The following is a 20,748-nucleotide window of genomic DNA, read 5'->3' on the forward strand; positions in this document are numbered from 1 at the left end:
TTTTTGTTCATTCTCATTTTACTCAGGTGTTCTTGAGGCAATGTATATTGCAAATACAAAAACAAATCTGTATATTATGCATGGTAAATTCAGAAGCACAGCATTTCAGAGAGGACCATTTTAGGTTGGTATAGTTTCCCCTATTGAAACTGGTTAGCAAAAACATTACCCCCCCCCTCCAAAAAAAGGATTCCTGTCAAGGTAGGGACACAATGTAAATCCTCATAGCTACATTGAAGTCAGTACATTGGAGTGAGGCTAGTATACACCAGCATTTTTAAGCATTCTTGCATTTAAGTATTCTTGCATTACCTGAGACTAGATTTCAAAAAGTATTGTGAATATTTTCTATGTGTGTGTGTGCACCCACACATAGCATACAGATGCACACACACACAGAAACTAAATCTGAAATGAGAATGTATACAGCAACACACTTTTTGTATCTATGTGGAAGGAAAAAATCAGTAGCAAATGTCATCTTAATAACATTTATACACAAACTCTTTTAACATTGACATAAAATGACAATATTCTATGACAGACTAGAACCTTTTTTATTTTCCGGTTCTTTTAATAGTCAGAAAGGGGCTACAGATTCATTTCTACTCATGCCTTTACATAAATCCTAGAATTAAAGAAATTCAGGATTTTAATCTACTGAAACTAAGCAGGAAAACTTTCCTGCAAAGAAGAAAAAGGTTCAACTCTCCTCCTCTCAAGTTCAAAGGAATGACACTATAAATGCCTCCTAGCAACATTCAAGATATTCATAATCCTCATCCTCTATACCTTCACTTAGCTATTTTAATTGAAAAATGCAACAAATGCAAAAAGACTGTTAAAAACAGAAAATGAAATTTTAAAATTAATTTCCTAAGAAAGCTACTTATTTTTCATTTTCTCCCAATATGAATTTGAACTAATAGATGGAATAAGATCTTGGTTTTCAGACAAGTCATAAATAAATCATTTAGCCTATAATGTAAGAGATCAACTTCCAAAAACAATCCAACTTTTTAATAAATTGTGTGTGTCCAGAATAATGTGCAATTTAGTTCATGCTTAATCAACAATGTCAATGTCAAATATAAAAAAGCTTTCTAACAATTAAAAATAAATCAGATATTAGTCACATACCTAGCATATGCTCATATCCTTATTTTCATTTTGAATGTAAAAAAATGTAAGAAGATCATTTTTTAAAATGTCAAAGTTTTCTTTAGAAATCCACTGCTTGTTTTTATCAATGAACTAAAAAAACAACCCTGCAAATCAGTGTAAAAACCCTCAGCCCTTAGCAGAGCAAAAATAAGAAATAATCTTTATTAATGTGGGCTTAATGTAATAGGTAAATGACCTAAATGTAAATGATAAAGTTTCCCATTACTTCTAAAGACACTAATCAAATAGGACATGAGCCTGTGTCCAGCAAGATTCCCCTATTTGGGGAAAGGGGATAAAAAACAGAGAACCCATCATGAATCATCTATCTTTATAAACTGTCTCTTTACTATAGATGTTTATAAAATGTACTTTAAAGGTGCTTAGTGTAAAATTAATTGTATTTTTATTCTACAATATTTATTTTGTGATTAACTTTAGAGTCAGAATTTTCAGAACTAATTACTAGCATTTATAAAGATACACTGTACATAAAGAACAGGCTCTGCTCTAAATTGGATAATATTAAACAGTTGCGTTCACATTAGGCATCTTAATCCACATAAATCAGCTGTGATTGTATTAGCTGGATAAATGAAGCACACACTATGGCTCTCTAGTGAAGCCAACTCTGCTGAGTTCTCTTATTGCTGTGCAAAATCACTTTGTTGTGAAGCACATTAAATATGCAAAAATCTATTCTAATTGACTAAATTACATGAGGAGGAAGAAGAACAAGCTAACTAGAAGAAAGTAAAAAGCACCCTCAGATACTCACAAAAGGAAGCATCCCAAGCATTTTCATAAGAATGAAACTGGCTAATAGCTCCAAGGCTGCTACTGAATAACAATTGGGCAGTGGGGGATCAAGTGTGCAAACCTACGAATTGGAAGTATTTACAACTGTATGGGGTGTAGAAAACAAAGACAAAACCCATGCTCAGACAACTCTGACATGGTCATGTATAGAATCCACCACTGGGAAATTCTTTTAATAAATTTCCTATACAGTCAGCTGTTTGCTCTCAAAATTAAATCTCATGCCAGATTTAATTAAATTGGATGCAATTAAGTTATCTATCCTGAGAGGTGATGAGTCCTGGCAGCTCCAGGGATCAGCCCCAATCAATGCTTTCTAAATGCACTAGGCAAAGCAAACTTAAACTCACTTTTTAAAATCCATTATATATTGCATTGCTATATTTAAGAAATCACGTTAACACACAATACTTTCCCAAAAATGTCTATATTAGTTTTCCCCAATAGTTGGGTTAAACTATCACAATTTCTTCATTGCAGGAAAAAATAATATTAGGTGTTCACTCAATGAATGTAAGTTGTAAGAACACATAGGAAAGGGTACTTCTCTCTCTCCCCACAATACAGCCACATATCTATGATCAAATCTTGCTTGTCTAGCCCACTCAAATAGCAGCATTGTAACTAATGGAACTGCCCAAGTAAGTAAGGCAAACTGGGTATGGCCCCTATGTTTTGTCTTCTGGGAAATTGTTTGTTCCTTAACTTAGACACTGCCCAATGGCCCATTTTGTTAGCTAATTCCCTCCGCTGAAGTAAAGAGCAAAACACCTACTGATTTCAGCAGAAGCAGATTCAGGCCACAAGGATTTAAATTATGCTGTCTTTGGCTCAAACATTTAACCCACATAAAATCCTTGAATCCAGTCCTGCTGCCCTTTTTTACGAAGGCCAATGCAACTACTCACAGAAATAAGGGAGGCAGATTTGGATCCCCTTATCTGCCCAGTTTTTAATTATTCCACTCATCTTTTAAAACAAACACACCCATTGCTGCAGGCAGTCTATGTGCAGACAAAAGCAACCACTGGCTTCAGCAGGAGTTTGACAGATATAAGAACTGAAGACTGGGACCATTGTAACTGTATAAGTGACACTGGCAAAAGCACATTTTGCCATTAAAAGTTGTGTCTACACTGAGAGGCTCTGCAGGGATAAATAAAGGGGTATAGCTGCCATGGCTATACTAAGAATAACTCTACTGGATAACCTTTTCTGGTGTGGACCTGGCCTTAGCTTTAATGTTCTTCTCATGCAGTGTAAACGCCAGGCTCCCTCCCAAGTCCAACTGCCCTTCAGTCTAAGTCCCGCAAACAAGGCCCCACAAACCGAGTCCACTGAACTGACCCAGCTGTAGCCAGGGCCTGGGTATTTTATTGCAGTGTAAACATACCCTTACTTAACTCTTTATTCACCAAGGGTACATCTAGACTGGTATAATTTTCTGCAAATGCCTTTAACGGAAAAGTTTTCCGTTAAAAGTATTAGCGGAAAAGAGCATCTAGATTGGTACGGACGCTTTTCCACAAAAGCACTTTTTGCGGAAAAGCGTCCGTGCCAATCTAGACGCGCTTTTGCGCAAGAAAGCCCTGATCGCCATTTTCGCGATTGGGGCTTTTTTGCGCAAAACAAATCTGAGCTATCTACACTGGCCCTTTTGCACAAAAGCTTTTGCGCAAAAGGACTTTTGCCCGAACGGGAGCAGCATAGTATTTCCGCAAGAAGCACTGATGTCTTACATGAGATCGTCAGTGTTCTTGCGGAAATTCAAAGCGGCCAGTGTAGACAGCTGGCAAGTTTTTCCGCAAAAGCAGCTGCTTTTGCGGAAAAACTTGCCAGTCTAGACACAGCTAAAGAGTAGTCTTAGTGAAGTCAATATGACTATTCCTAGGGAATAAATTAAGCATCTATCTACACAAGTCTTTTCAGCATCGGGGCCATAGTGTAACTGCAACCAGGCTGATTTTTCTATTGGACTAGGCATAGTAGCAGTGATGATTTTACTGTCTAACTTGCCAAAAATGGTGCTTGTGATTTATTCCTAACGAAGCCACCAACAGGAGCAAAAAACTGAAGTGTCAGGAGCAAAACAGATATATCACCTATATGGCTACACTTGCTCAAAGTCATGATAATTACAGCTAGAATAGGTAGTCACTTCTGACACTTGTGAAAATGTAAGGTGTGTGAGCATTTTAGTAACTGAATCAGTGGACTTGCTGCCATCATATTAGTGTTAATTGATACCTAGAGTCTTGTGGGGGCAGTTCCTTTAAAAAAGACCTATCTAAACAACACCTGCATGTTAATTACTGTGCTCTGTGGCTTTTTGTTTAAATCCAATGTTAAAGAATTAAACTGGCTAATAGCCCCCCGGCTGCTATCCTAACATCTGGTATGTCCTGAACAATGATTGTATTGTATATCTGTCAGATGGCAGGAGAGGATTTAAGGCGGGCAGGGAACAGTTGGGGTGTGTCTAGATTACATGGCTCCGTCGACAGAGCCATGTAGATGAGTTTACTAGACATAGCAAAATGAAGCGGCAATTTAAATAATCGCTGCTTCATTTCCATCAAAATGGCCACCGCACTGTGCCGACGATCAGCTGATCCTGCAGAGCGGGCAGTCTAGACGCTCAGTGGTCGACAAGGGAAGCCTTTGTCGACCACTCTGGTAAACCTTGAGCGGTAAACCGGAGCAGTCGACAAAGGCTTCCCTTGTCAACTGTGGACCATTTAGACTGCCCACTGTGCCGGATCAGCTGATCATCAGCACAGCGCGGTGGCCATTTTGATTTAAATGAAGCGGCGACTATTTAAATCGCCACTTCATTTTGCTATGTCTAGTAAACTCATCTACATGGCTCTGTCGACGGAGCCATGTAGTCTAGACACACCCTTGGGCTACGTATATACTGGCATGATTTTCTGCAAATGTTTTTAACGGAAAAGTGTTTCCATTAAAAGCATTTGTGGAAAAGAGCGTCTAGATTGGCACGGACGCTCTTCTGCAAAAGCACTTTTTGAGGAAAAGCGCCCATGCCAATCTAGATGCAGTTTTGCGCAAGAAAGCCCCGATCGCCATTTTCGCGAATGGGGCTTTTTTGCGCAAAACAATAATGTGTTGTCTACACTGACCCTCTTACGCAAAAGCATTTGCGCAAGAGGGCTTTTGCCTGAACGGGAGCAGCATAGCATTTCTGCAAGAACACTGACAATCTTACAGGAGATCGTCAGTGTTCTTGCGGAAATTCAAGCGGCCAGTGTAGACAGCTGGCAAGTTTTTCTGCAAAAGCATTTGCTTTTGCAGAAAAACTTGCCAGTCTAGACGCAGCCTTGGTGTTTAGTGACCCTCTAGGGGTACGTCTGCACGGCAGAGCTAAAGTCGAATTAAGCTACACAACTTCAGCTACATCAATTGCCAGGGCTCGACAGATCAGTGAATCTACTCGCCCAGGGCGAGTAGATTTCAGCCGGTCGCCCCATTTACCAGCAGCGGGTGCATGCGCAATGTGGGTCTTGCGCATGTGCAGTGCGGGGCTGGCGAATAGATTTCGCCGCGGTTTGTCAAGCCCTGTCAATTGCATAGCTCAAGATGAAATAGCTTAATTTGGCTTTTGGCGCTGTCTATATAGCAGGAAGTCGAAGGAAGAACACTCTTTCTTCATCTTCCCTTACTCCTCGTGAAATGAGGGTTACCATGAGTCAGAATAAGAAGTCCTCCAGTTCCACATTATTTTAAAATAAAGGCTTGTAGTGTAGATAAACATCAGTTATTGAGAAATAATGCTGCTTTGTAGACGTGCCCTTGGGGATTTGATCATTTTTAGTTTTTAAATGTGGTAGATTCTATTTGTAGTTTATGGTTTAAAAGACTTAAAATCCTTTACTTGAATGGTAATAACCTATCCAATTAAAAGAGCTAAGCCTTCAAATCCCAAAAAAATAGCATTAAATCAAGTTTCAGCAGCCACCCTAACCTGTTACACTACCCCTTTCTGCCAGCCTCAAGAGGATTGTTGTATTTGTCTCTCTCCAGAAGCCTTCCAACAATCAGATTTCCAAATACACATCTCAGTTCTGAATATGCTAGGATTCCACTGCTGCATCAGTTTATTGCTACTGTAGATGGGTATGTTTTTTAATTGCACTCCAGTTCTGTAGGACAATGGCAGTAAGGATTCCCTGTTCCACATTGTGTAGCTGTATAAGCACCAGACAGGTGCTGCAAAACACCTGCTTCCTCCAGGAGTAACTGGACAAGGAATGGATGGTGAGAGGTGGATCGCTGTAGCTCCACCCACACACGTACACATGCTGACTAGCTGCCCCCTAGGGGGTATTCACACTAAGGCAGTGATGGTTTATTAGATGATGAGCTTTCGTGGGCCAGACCCACTTCCTCAGGTCTGGCCCACGAAAGCTCATCATCTAATAAACCATCTTGTTAGTCTTTAAAGTGCTACCTAGTCCTGCATTTTGCTTCAGCTACCCCAGACTAACACGGCTACATTTCTATTACTAAGGCAGTGAGTGCTTTTTTAACAGGTGTTACCTACCATCCGCTAAACTCTTATATGTGGACAAGGCAGCATGTTGATGGTAGAATGTTGTCTCACATTGTTTGTTGTGATATGAGACAGAAGGTGGGAGAAGTAAGATCTTTTATTGCAGTGATTCTCAACTAGGGGAGCTGTAAGTTTCAGTGAGGCTGCAAAGGACCAACATTAGACTCACTGGGACCCAGTTCAGTAAGCCAAAACCCTGTACATGGGTCTGAAGCAAGAACCCTAACCCAGCCACTTGGTACTAAAGCCTAATCCTGAGCAAAATAGCTTGGTGGGGGCCTGTATAGTGTGGTGCCCCAGACAATTGCTCTCCTTGTTTCCCCTTAATGCCATCCAGGGCTTTTGTATGCAGAAAAACAGTTACTGTGGCACAGATGGGCCATGGAGTTTTCATAGCACATCGAGGGTTGGGGGGAGTCTCATAAAGAAAAAGCTTGAGAAACCATTTTATTGGACCAACTCCAGTTTGTGAGAGACAGGAGCTTTCAAGCTCTTCAGAGTGTACCTGAAGAAGAGCCCTGTGGATCTCGAAAGCTTGTCTTTATCACTAATAGAGGTTGGTCCGATAAAAGATATTTCCTCACCTAGCTTTGTCTCTGATAAGAACTTAAGAACATGAAAATATAAGAATGGCCATACTGGGTCAGAGCAAAGGTCCATCTAGCCCAGTTGCCTGTTTGCTGACAGTGGCCAGCGCCAGGTGCCCCAGAGATTGTGGACCGAAGACAATGATTGAGAGATTTGTCTCATGCCATCCATCTCCAGCCTCTGACAAACAGAGGCCAGGGGCACCATTTCTATCCCCTGGCTAATAGCCTTTTATGAACCTAACCTCCATGAATTATCTAGCTTCTCTTTAAACTCTGTTATAGTCCTAGCCTTCACAGCCTCCTCTGGCAAGGAGTTCCACAGGTTGACTATGCGCTGTGTGAAGAAGAACTTTCTTTTATTAGTTTTAAACCTACTACCCATTAATTTCATTTGGTATCCTCTAGTTCTTCTATTATGGGAACTAATAAATAACTTTTCTTTATCTGCCCTCTCCACACCACTCATGATTTTATATACCTCTATCATATCCCCCCCCAGTCTCCTCTTTTCTAAACTGAAAAGTCCTAGTCACTTTAGCCTTTCTTCATATGGGACTGGTTCCAAATCCCTAATCATTTTAGTTGCCCTTTTCTGAACCCTTTCCAAGGCCAAAATATCTTTTTTGAGGTGAAGAGACCACATCTGTACACAGTATTCAAGATGTGGGCGTACCATAGTTTTATACAGGGGAAGTAAGATATTCTGTGTCTTATTTTCTATCCCTTTCTTAATAATTCCTAACATCCTATTTGCCTTGTTAACCACCGCTGCACACTGTGTAGAAGTTTTCAGAGAACTATCCATGATAACTCCAAGATCTCTTTCCTGATTTGTCGTAGCCAAATTAGCCCCCATCATACTGTATGTATAGTTGGGGTTATTTTTTCCAATGTGCATTACTTTACATTTATCCACATTAAATTTCATTTGCCATTTTGTTGCCCAATCACTCAGTTTGGTGAGATCTTTTTGGAGTTCTTCACAGTCTGCTTCTGTCTTGACTATCTTAAACAGTTTAGTATCATCCGCAAACTTTACCGCCTCACTGTTTAGCCCTTTCTCCAGATCCTTTATGAATAAGTTGAACAGGACTGGTCCCAGGACTGACCCTGATGTTGTCTCCTGTGAGTTACCACATGCTGGCTAATGGGCAGTAAAAATTATCTTTCTATCTAGTAAAGACAGGATCACAGGCATGTTGCAAAATTACTTCCTCTCCCCATTCTACAGGTTAATCTTTGTCTCACAACCATACAAGACTCGCCTCTTATTTTCTGGAAAGGTATGATACTTCACCATCATAAGTCATACTTTTTCAAATTTTGCTACTGCCACTGGTTATTTCAATGTGTTTACTTATTTGTAAATTATCAAAGTACCTGTTTTTTCCCCAGATAACCCCAAAGAGATGCCCAAATTCCTAAAGCACTTACAGAATTCAAGTTTTGATACATTTGCCAGACCCAAACTAGGTCAGAAGGTTCATAGCAATTTTGTATTTCCACTATTTAATTAGGCAGCCATTTCTCTATACTATACTGCATTCAGTCACAAGTCCCATAGAAAGAGATGAACTCCCTAGCAGGTCTCAAGGAGTTTAGCCCCAATGCTGTCCTTACTCAGGCAAAACTCCCACTGAAGAAATGGGCCTTTTGCTTGAGTAAAGAAAGCTGAACAGACCCCTCAAAATGTATCTGAGATTCAATTCAGATTTTCTGGTGTTCAGCCAGTTCACATTTGTCAACATCCAGATTAATTACTACAGCGAATGCCTTTCAAGTAACCACAGAGGTAATGAAAAGAATATTAGTGCTTCAGTGTATTTACACAAAATTAGGAGCTAAACTGGTTTTAAATGTTTAAGAGGGCCAAGTTTTTAAAAGGTGCCCTGGGGCAGGTTTGAAAGGAAAGAAGGGCAGAAACTGAAAAACTAATAAAGAAATCTCCTACAATCACAAGCAAGATGCCAGAAGCATGTCTGCTAATTTCAGACCAGTATGTAGCCCTATTCACTTTGAGTGCAATAGTTTAAAAGTCTGTTGTACCTCATAATAAAAATTAATGCATGAATAGCTTTTTCCTATGCCAAAAATGCCAATATTAGTTACAGTAGCATTTTTGTTATGGTTTTAAATCCTTCAGGTCATTTACTGTAACCAATATTGGGCCTGATGCTGTAATTTTAGTTAATCCTAAACACATGAGTAACCCCGTTGATCTATACTTACACATGACAAGAGAATTTTACAAAAGGATTTTCACTAATGCTAGCGCAGGTTCCTTGTAGCCTGAATGGGAGCCCTACTGTAAGCAAGGCTCTGGGAACTTACATGTTAGGACAGGTCTACACTATGAGGGCAAGATGATCTAAGTAATGTACCTCGTATTGATGTAGCTTAGATCCACTTACCATAGAGTCCACACCGCACTCAGTCAACAGAAGAAACTCTCCCATCAATTCCCTTTACTCATCGACTGTGTCTAGACTGGCAAGTTTTTCCACAAAAGCAGCTGCTTTTGTGGAAAAACTTGCCAGCTGTCTACACTGGCCGCTTGAATTTACGCAAGAACACTGACGATCTCATGTATACCTAGACTTTAGTAAGGCATTTGATACGGTCTCGCATGATATTCTTATTGATAAACTAGGCAAATATAACTTAGATAGGGCCACGATAAGGTGGGTGCATAATTGGCTGGATAACCGTAGTCAGAGAGTTGTTGTTAACGGTTCTAAATCCTGCTGGAAAGGGATAACAAGTGGAGTTCCTCAAGGGTCTGTTTTGGGACCCGTACTGTTCAATATCTTCATCAATGATGTAGATATTGGGATAGAGAGTACGCTTATTAAGTTTGCAGATGATACCAAACTGGGTGGGGTTGCGACTTCTTTGGAGGATAGGGACATAATTCAAAATGACCTTAGCAAGTTAGAGAAATGGTCAGAGGTAAACAGGATGAGGTTTAATAAAGAGAAATGCAAAGTGCTCCACTTAGGAAGGAACAATCAGTTCCATACATACAAGATGGGAAGCGACTGTCTAGGAAGGAGCATGGCGGAAAGGGATCTAGGGGTCATAGTGGACCACAAGTTGAATATGAGTCAACAGTGTGATGCTGTTGCAAAAAAAGCAAATATGATTCTAGGTTGTATCAACAGGTGTGTTGTAAGCAAAACTCGTGAAGTCATTCTGCCGCTCTACTCTGCACTAGTTAGGCCTCAGCTGGAGTACTGTGTCCAGTTCTGGGCACCACATTTCAAGAAAGATGTGGAGAAATTGGAAAGGGTACAGAGAAGAGTGACAAGAATGATTAAAGGTTTAGAGAACATGACCTATGAAGCCAGGCTTCATGAACTGGGCTTGTTTAGTTTGGAAAAAAGAAGATTAAGGGGGGACATGATAGCGGTTTTCAAATATCTAAAAGGGTGTCACAAGGAGGAAGGCGAAAATTTGTTCCTCTTGGTTTCTGAGGACAGGACAAGGAGTAATGGGCTTAAAGTGCAGCAGGGGAGGTTTAGACTGGACATTAGGAAAAAATTCCTAACTATCAGGGTGGTCAAATATTGGAATAAATTGCCAAGGGAGGTGGTGGAATCTCCCTCTCTGGAGATATTTAAGAACAGGTTAGATAGACATCTGTCAGGGATGGTGTAGACGGAGCTTGATCCTGCCTTGAGGGCGGGGGGCTGGACTCGATGACCTCTCGAGGTCCCTTCCAGTCCTATTATTCTATGATTCTATGATTCTATGTAAGAAATCAGTGCTTCTTGCGGAAATACTATGCTGCTCCCGTTCGAGCAAAAGTCCTTTTGCGTAAAAGCTTTTGTGCAAAAGGGCCAGTGTAGACAGCTCAGATTTGTTTTGCGCAAAAAAGCCCCGATTGCGAAAATGGTGATCAGGGCTTTTTTGCGCAAAAGCGCGTCTAGATTGGCACGGACGCTTTTCCGCAAAAGCACTTTTGCGCAAAAGCATCCGTGGCCAATCTAGACGCTCTTTTCTGCAAATGCTTTTAATGGAAAACTTTTCTGTTAAAAGCATTTGCAGAAAATCATGCCAGTATAGACGTAGCCATCGTGTTCTGGTGGAGTACCAGAACTGACAGGAGAGTGATTAGTGGTTGATTTAGAAGGTCTTCACTGGACCTGCTAAATCAACCCCCAGTGGATCGACTGCAGCAGCACTGATCCACCCCGTAGAGTAGACATACCCTTAGTTAAGCTTGCTGAAGAGTAGGTTAGTCAGAGGTCCAGTCACAAATAAATATGGGCTTTCATTGGTTCTGACATTTTAGATATGCCTGAAGGGATTGTTCATGTGAGTATAAGGCCCAATTCTACAGCCCTCACTTCCCCAAACCAAATGGAAATCACAGTAATATATTTCCTTGATCACTTTTGTGTGTCAAGTTTTTTTGAAGATGAAAATCGCTTCATAAGTGCTAGACATCATTATTTTTGTTTTGATTCCTGCAACATCAGTGTATGATACAATAGGTTTGTTGTTCTAACCATATCTCAAATCATAATGAAGGCCATAATGCAAGCTGTAATATACAAGCTGACTCTGGTATCTACTTAGAGCCATGAAGTCATTGGGGCTCCAGGCTGCAAATGGGATGGAGCTGTGTGGAACAAGACCTACCCAACTATGAAAAAGAGTCAGAATAGCAAATGGCTAAACCCATTTACACCAGCTAAGGATTTGGCCCCCTTGATCTTAAATAGGCGCATATAACAAAACAGTCAACCAAATTCCAATGAACCAGATTATTACTGATAAATTACAACTGTTCAGAAAACAAAATCAATCTCAATTAACTCTTATATGTTTTTTTAATCCAGAACATAACTACTAATAGTGATACCTAGTTCTCTTATCCAGTTTAAGAAATGCAAACAAAGAAAATATTAAAAAAAACTTATACTAGCAATAAAAGCTTATTGTGGAATCCGCTGAAAGCTATCCATTCCATTCAACATTTCCATGTTTACTCATTAAGCTTCGTTTTTCGAAATCATTCTAAAAAATGTGCTGAGCTGGAGGAGCAAAAACCAGTTAATAAACTGAACATTTCAGTAAGAGAGTGGACTTCAGACCAGATCTCAGAATATGGTAAACTATTAAAAGAACTTTTTACTACCTACTTTTTAGTGTCTGATTCTGATATTCCCTGGCCCCTGGTCTACATGAGGGGATAAGTATGAATTAAGATACGCAACTTCAGCTACATTAATTGTGTAGCATAAGTCGAAGTACCTTAACTCAAATTTTGGCACCGTCCACACTGCAAGAAGTCGAAGGGAGCACGCTCTCCCTTCAACTTCCTTACTCCTTGTAGAAGTGGGACTACTGGCAATAACAATTTCCTTTCAGTTCAAATTAGCATGTCTTCATTAGACCCGCTAATTTGAACCCCAGACGATTGAATGCAGCTGCTTCGATCTTATCTGTAGTGTAGACATGGCCTGGCTTTACACTAGTGCACTTCAGGAGTAGCTCAGCTGGATAAATTGAGTTAAACTAGTTTCGGTGAGAAGAGACTCAAGCTGGAATTGGTACAAGGTATCTCATAAGACTGAAGAGGAAAAAATCCATGATGCTTCAATAAGAAGTTATATCAGAAAATATATGTAAGTATTAAAAATATAACATTTCTATCCTTTATTTTCCAGACTTAATGTAAACTATTAACAACAAGCAGATAATTGACTTATCTGATTGCCACAGCTAATTAACCCGAGTGACCCAATCTTATCATTTGCTAGTCTTTATACAGGTGTCAACATGCAGATGATTAATTAAGAAACATTTTCTATGTTTCACACCAATTAATCTTCTGGAAAATGTTGTTTCTTTTTCAACTTCCAGTCAAAGGGTTATATTGTGTCATTCGTTTTTAAGCAGAATTTAAAATGAGAAAACAGAGGCTTCTGCATCTGTAATTCTGAAGAGCTTTAACAATTTTCTAGTCCCGAAACAGGGTTTTGTCTAGTAAAAACAGTGAACAACATTTGGATGAAATATTATTGAATATTGGAAGATACTGTTTCAAAAATGTGTCTGGGGAATTCTAGGTAAAACTCATTACTGGCAATCAAACTCTAAAGTTCATAATGAATTGATTCCACCAGACATTTCCCTGAGTAAAATACTGAAAGACCTACAGATTTGGCCCTAAATAACTCAAAGAAAAAACAAACACTAGTGATCTTTGATCTCCCAATAATCTAACAAAGCAAAAGACATATACAGGGTAAAGGCTCGGGACAGCGTGATTGATTTCACCTCAATCTAGGAAGCCCAGAAAGAAAAGAATTGAAAGGCTTTAATGAAATTGCATTCTAACTCCTCCCTCCCACCCCCCACACACACACACTTCTCCCTTTCTCCAATGAATCTTTGCTCATTTCCTGCAAAACACATGGAAAGTAAATCTGGATTAAAGTGGGATTTCAATGCTCAAATTTCCAGTCATCTCAATATATAAAAGAAGGTTTTGGTTTGCTGTATAGAAAGTGTTGCCTACGTCGGCACATCTATCTTAGCTCAAATCTCCTTGGATGTCCTGTCCCTGTTTGTCTTGAATTCTGCGCTTAATTATTTACTGTAATTCTATCAGTCAGTGAAAAATCTAAGTCAAACCAGGTGTCATCTAATTACTGCTTTCAATTTTTAACTAATATTTTGTTTTTTAATCCTATTCTTCACTTCAGGTGATTACTTAGCAAATTCCTGATATACTTCACTGCCCAGAATATAGAAAAGGAGTAAATCATTAAAGAAAGATGAAGACAAGTACTAAAAGTAGATTACTCATTTAAAAAAAAAGTGTGAAAACAAATACTGACATTAAGTTCATAGAAATGTTACTTTTAGCAATTAAAAGATAAAAAGAGTGTAATGTGATTCACTGTGTATTTTTAATTTCCAAACCATCTCAGCTCCTCCTCTCCAAATCAGAGGTCCCAATCCTGCTCCCACTGAGGCTACAGGATATTCTTCCGTTCATTTCAGTCAGAGCAGATCAAGCCCAACATTCGTCTTATAAATGTTAACTGATAAAGTTCAAGGAAATTATACCAGAGCAGGATTTTGATAAATACTTTAGCCCAAGGTCCTCTCCCATATCTGTCTTTACCAACAACCTGGGTACTGGACTGTACTCATTTTCTTTTTGAAGCACCTTTTAGATTCCCCCCCCCTTAAGGCCCAAATCCTCCCTCACCTGTGTAAAACCTTGAGGGTGGAGTTTCACCCAGGGGCTCTATCCAAGGGACATAATCTTCAGTTCAGGTCCCGTGGATTTTTTACCCAGGCACAGAATAGAAATAGTATATAGCAGTAGTGCAAGCTTCACTGTGTGACCCTAGTGATATTTAGAAATTCTGGTCTATACAAACCATCCATGCCCATTCTTTTCTTGGCCTCTTTCATAAAAAGTGTCAGTTCATGCCAAATGTGATTGTGTGGTTTTTGAAATGTGAACACCTATCCACCAGGATAATTTTATAGAGACCACTGTATATCCAGCCATGCCCAGGACTTAAACTGGAATCCTAGAGTGAACAAAGTTCACCTTAGTATTACTATATAATCCACTCTGCCATTTTATGCACCTATTCTACATTTTAAAAGGCTTTGAAATCACATTCTCCTTTTGAGAGAACATTCCTATTGCCCAAAGTTGTTCACTACCATTGTTTGTTAAGGGTTTTGCTTTTCTACCAGACCTTATTTAAACACAGGACACATTTTCAGTTGTGCATTCATGAGCAAACCCCAAATATTACTACTTTGTTTAACAACTAGTGCTCATATTTACACATAGATATTTATAACTGCTCACCTAAATATCCAATTTGTGTTTTGTACATGCAGGTATTTGGGCCAATTTTAAGTTTGCAAAAAATGGAGGTTGACTAAAAAATTGTCAAGGAATGTAAATTCCCCAGTATACACAAAAGCCACAAGTCCCTGTTTATCAATTATGATGCTGTTATGTAAGCTAACATCATTTTTTCAAACATGTAACAGATTTACATTTTTATTTTGAACAAATAAGCATTAACACTTTAAAGTTTTTTAATCAAGCATTAAAAAGATAGGAATTTTATTAACAGCTGAATTTTCAACCTTAATTCTGCTACTAGTACAAACATAAAGTGACAGGAAGTCCTGAAACACCTTAAAGACTAAGGGTATGTCTACACTAGCCCCCTAGTTCAATCTAGGGAGGCTAATAAGGGCAACCAAAATTGCAAATGAAGCGTGGGATTTAAATATCCCGCGCTTCATTAGCATGCTCCCGACCGGTCTCCATTTTTTGAAATTGACTAGCCCCAAGTAACAGCCCGAATCTACACGCGGCAGTGAAACGGGATTCCGAATTAAAGCCCTAAATTGAATTAGCTGCTAACCTCATTACAGGAGGAATACCAGCTAATTCAATTTAGGGCTTTAATTCGGAATCCCATTTCACTGCCGCGTTTAGACATGGGCAGTTACTTCGGGCTAGTCAATTTCTAAAAATGGCAGCCGGCCGGGAACATGCTAATAAAGTGCAGGATATTTAAATCCCGCATTGCATTTGCAATTTCAGTTGCCCTTATTAGCCTCTCTAGATCGAACTAGGGGGCTAGTGTAGACATATCCTAACAGATTTATTTGGGTATAAGTTTTCATTGGCAAAGACCCACTTTGTGAGATGCTTTGGAGTGGAGTGGAATTTTCACTCCAGTACATCTCACAAAGTGGGTCTTTGCCCACAGAACCTTATGCCCAAATAAATCTGTTAGGGTATGTCTACACTACCACCCTAGTTCGAACTAGGGTGGTTAATGTAGGCAACCGGAGTTGCAAATGAAGCCTGGGATTTGAATTTCCTGGGCTTCATTTGCATATTGCCGGGCGCCGCCATTTTTAAATGTCCGCTAGTTCGGACTCCGTGCCTGCGGCTACACGCAGCACGAACTAGGTAATTCGGATTAGGCATCCTATTCCGAACTACCGTTACTCCTCGTGGAATGAGGTGTACCGGTAGTTCGGAATAGGAAGCCTAATCCGAATTACCTAGTTCGTGCCGCGTGTAGCCGCAGGCACGGAGTCCGAACTAGCGAACATTTAAAAACGGCGGCGCCCAGCAATATGCAAATGAAGCCCAGGAAATTCAAATCCCAGGCTTCATTTGCAACTCCAGTTGCCTACATTAACCACCCTAGTTCGAACTAGGGTGGTAGTGTAGACATACCCTTCGTCTTTAAGGTGCTTCAGGACTCCTTGTTAATTTATGCCTGTACTAGCAGCAGAATTAAGGTTGAATCCGAGGCTCCAGAGGTAGGGCAGATGGGGGGCTCCTCCAGTGGTGCAATGGATAAGGAAGCCGCCCCTGGGGCTGAGGGCTCGAGTCCCACCAACCCCTCCTCCCCCAGGGATAAAGCTGGCACCCCTAGAAGGTAGGAAGGGCAATGGGGTCCTTGAAGGCAGGGAGGGGGCAGTTCCTCCAGTGGCACAATGCATAAGACACCTGCCTCTGGAGCCCAGGATATAGACTAACATGGCTACCCCTCTAAGACTTAAATTAGGGTCTCCCCCTAATTTAAATTAAAATTTCCAAATGTATATGCTTGAATTATGGAAATGATGGAAGCTTTGCCCCACTGCAAATCAATCACAGTTTTTCATTTGCCTTTAAATGGGCAAGAATTTCTCTCCTCACCTTTCAAAATACTCTTAATTTGTTTCAAACTTGGCTTGTTCCTTAGATCTCAATGAAATTTCAGATATAAATCGAGTCTGATATGTCTACCATCAGCCATTGTGTAAAGTACGCAGCTAGAGTCGATGTATCTTAAATCCCCATCCACACAGCGGGAGGTCGACAGGAGCAAACGCTCCCATTGGCTTCCCTTCCTTGTTGCAAGAAATAGGAGGAGTACCAGTGCTGACGGGGGCACCCTTTGAGTTCAATCTAGTGGGTCTATATTACACCTGCTAAATCGATCCCCAGAAGATCGACCACGGCAGCGTCAACAGGAGCGGCCTGAGGCTGGCTACGGCAGCTGGCGCCCCAGGCGGAATGTGCAATCAGCGCCCCCGCCTGCAGGACCGTCAAAGGACTGACGTCATTGGCGGGCACCCCGGGTGCCCCCATGACGTCATTATCGGGCGCCCTGGGCAGCAGCACCCTAGGCGGCAACCGAGGCCGCCTATAGCCACGGACCGGCCCTGAGCATCAATCTTCCCTGTAATGTAGACATGCCCCCACAAACTAGAGGGTCATATCGGAGCAGATTAGAATCAGTCCTTCCCTGAGTCCTATAACAAGTACCAGATAAATGGACTACTCTCTGAGTACAAAAATCCTTAAAGATTGTCAGGATAATTTGTAAATTCAGACATTTGTCTTGATGATCTTGATCCAAATTTGCCCTTCACACAACTGCTATGCACTGCAGTATCCATCGGGCTGTGTCTCTTCCACTCAAGATGTGGCTGCATTTCAACAGTGCTGCACGGGTGAATGTCTGAAGTGCTCTGGGATTCTTCAAAATGAAATGTTATGGTAATATAAAATATTGCTCCTATAATTCCCTATATAACACTCCTTTTGGATAACATGGAGGGCACGTCTACACAGTAGGGCAAAAGTTGAATTAAGCTACCTCAATTGCATAGCATAAGTTGAAATAGCTTAATTCAGCTTTTGGTGCTGTGTACATAGCAGGAAGTCGAAGGAAGAACATTCCTCCTGAAACTTCCCTTATTCCTCATAAAATGAGGGTTACAGGAGTTGGAGTAAAAACTCCTCCAGCTCCACATTATTTTGAAATAATGGCTTGCAGTGTAGACACATTCTTTGTTATTTCGGAATAACATCAGATATTAAGAGGTAAAGCTGCTGTGTAGACAGCCTGAGAGAACTAAAATTCAACGGAGTATAGATCCTATCTTGCAATCTTTACACATAAGAGTATTCCTAAGTAATAAAGACTGCTGGCATGAGTAAAAGGTTACAGATGGGGTCCTATGTAACTTCGGATTGCGAAAATAGTCATTGTGACATGTTTAACAAACATTACGGAGTAAGATTTGTCGAGAGAGAAGGCACAACACTAGTTACAATAGGCATAGGTACTCAGATCATACTGAGTCTTCTTAGGCTTCTGAGACCATCCAGTTTCCATTCAGTACTCCCAAATTCAAATTGCCAGTATTCAAAAATCATGAGTCATGATTCAAATCTTGAAATACTTTTTAAACAATTAATAATGGAGGTGTTTGTTGAGTAGGAACTTCTGATTTTTGACCCAATAGTGTATGTTTGGGTCATATTTTCAAATTTCTCTCAGCATCCATAAAATCTACAATCAGGGACAGATTAAGGGGCAGCTGTCCAGGGCGCCATCCTATGGGGGGCGGCTGATTTAAGTGGTAAGGGGCACCAAGTGCCCAGGGGTGAGGCCGCCCATGTGCTGTGCGCCCGAGGCTGGGCTGCACATGCGCCGCGCGCCTGCTGCCTGGGGTGCAACTATGGCTCAGTCTGGCACTGTCTACAATCACTTAATTTTTTTTTAAGTGACAGCGGAAATCCTCACATAATCACAGGATTCCAAGAACTAGAGTTTTAAGAAAAACACCAAATATCATGCGACTTGGGTTAAGAATCCCAAGAGTTCACAATGCTATTTTGTTCACAGGTTTAAACACAGGTATTAGTCCAAAGACTCCATGGCTAACATTAGATCATTTTATTAGCATAATTATTCTGATAATTCTTACATCCAGTACAGAAAAATTAATGCCTGCCCTGCTTTTGGGTGCCAATTCATAATTTCCCCCTAACTTTGCCAAATAACTGATGATTTCACAGTCACATCTATGGTACATGTGTCCTAAATTTTCTAGGTGCAACTGCAGAACAAGACAATAAGCATTTAAGTCATGACTGTATCTTCAGCTGTATGAGTGTAAATAAGAGTGCAAAGGAATTAGCTCTCTACCCAGTGTGACCTCTTTGGCTGGAGCTTTTGCAATGCTCCTGCTGTACATTAGCTATCTCCTAACTACTTCCCTGCTCAGCAAAGGGAGCTGTTAGCAGCAGTTGCTGTATAATTACTTACTTCATTCCTTCTAAGAAGCTTACCCTAAGAGTTGAGCAAAGAAAGCAGATTAACAATTTGAATACATCCATCTAAGGCACACACATAAAACAGTGGGGCCACCCGGCCAATAGACGTGGCCCAGGAAATTCACTCCATCTCCTCCCGCTGGAACAATAAGGGGTTTGGTTTTCATTGCGGGGCAATTACCGTGTGTGGGAGCGGGCAGGGGAGAGGCAGGAAGAGCCGGGCTGCAGTTGCGCGGGGGGGGGGGGGGGGGGGTGAGCCAGTGGAGATAGGACTCCTCCATCCCCAGCCGCCAGATTAGTACCAGAGTAGGCGGCGGCGCAGCCTATCGCGCGCTCTCAGCCTGCTCTGCCAGTCACATGCTCTCCACTGTAACCTAGCAACAGCAAAGCCCAGAGAAAAAGTTCTCTCTCTCTCCCAACTTCAATCTGTGCCCGAGACGGAGGGCGGCTCATTGTGCTCCACACTAAGCATCGGTTGCTTTAGCTCAGGTCCCGCATGTTGCACAGGCCCGGGACGCGGCCACGCTACACATGCCCGAGCCGTGCAAATCACACCAGCCGAGCCCGCGGCGAGCTCATGGAGCGCACCAAGGTGCAGCTTCACCCGGGGGCTGGCTGCAAACCCTGAGCTTGGAAACGGGGGTGGGGGTGGGGGCAGCTCAGCCTGCTCACGTTGGGCTGCAAAACCACGCGCGCTGGAGGGGCCCGGCTGCACCGCCAGACGCAGCTCTTGAGAGCGGCTCTCCGGGACCAAGGGGCAGGTTTCAGCAGCAAGCAAGCGCCAGGGCGCAGCGGTGTTCTTGCCCTCCTTGTGCCCGGCCCCATTGCATCTCCTCCATAAAATGGGAGCCCCCCCCTTCCCGGGGCTTTGCACCCCTGAACGTCTCACAGCTCAGCGGCTGCTCCCCGCGGGACTCGCGGCCCTTCGGCGAGCGAAGAGCCACGGCGAGGGAAGCAAAGGCCGAAAGCAGCCCGCGGAGGAGCTGTCACAGAAACCGCTGGGCTCGCTTCTTGCAGCGCCCCGCTCTACTTGCCACTAGTGAGCTTCGGGGAAGGCGCCGCCTGCGGCTCTAGCCCCGGGGAAGCCAAGGCAGGCAGCTCCCTCGTGCCCCTTTCCAGAGCCCCGAGTGCCCCCCGGACCAGGCTGCAATAGGGGGCTTACCCTGGCCACTAGCCTGCATGATGCACGCAGTGAGTAAGATGAGCACTTTGCAAGAGGCCGCTGCTCCGTCCATCCCGCGACGAGAGCCCATCGGGGCGGGGATGCTGCAGCTCCCTCGGGAGCTGGCTGCTGGGCTCAGAAGTCTGCTCGGCCCCGCACCAGCCCAGCCGCCTGGTGTCTTTCTCTTATCCGGCTAGTTGCAGAGGAAAGGCGTGTTCGCCAGCTGAGACATCGCGTTTCCTATAAACTCCCACCCTCCAGACATTGCATAAAGCTCTTTATACCCAGCGGCCCCGGAACTAGCATGAGGGAA

The 20,748-nt window shown here is 42.0% G+C and overlaps 1 protein-coding gene across 3 annotated transcripts in view; it reads right to left on the minus strand.

Annotated features, from left to right (window-relative positions):
* Window positions 1-20,664, minus strand: part of LRP2 (LDL receptor related protein 2) — a 220,019-nt gene extending 199,355 nt beyond the window's left edge. For all 3 annotated transcript variants that reach the window (XM_075933562.2, XM_075933563.2, XM_075933560.2), the window contains exon 1: window positions 20,436-20,664. In XM_075933562.2, coding sequence (XP_075789677.2) covers window positions 20,436-20,526 — 91 coding nt within the window. In that variant the 5' untranslated portion in view covers window positions 20,527-20,664. The remainder of the gene's footprint in view (window positions 1-20,435) is intronic.
* Window positions 20,665-20,748: the final 84 nt, after the last annotated feature.

The sequence above is a fragment of the Pelodiscus sinensis genome, chromosome 7, assembly GCF_052426305.1.
Source record: "Pelodiscus sinensis isolate ZL-2025 chromosome 7, ASM5242630v1, whole genome shotgun sequence".
Taxonomy (NCBI): domain Eukaryota; kingdom Metazoa; phylum Chordata; order Testudines; family Trionychidae; genus Pelodiscus; species Pelodiscus sinensis.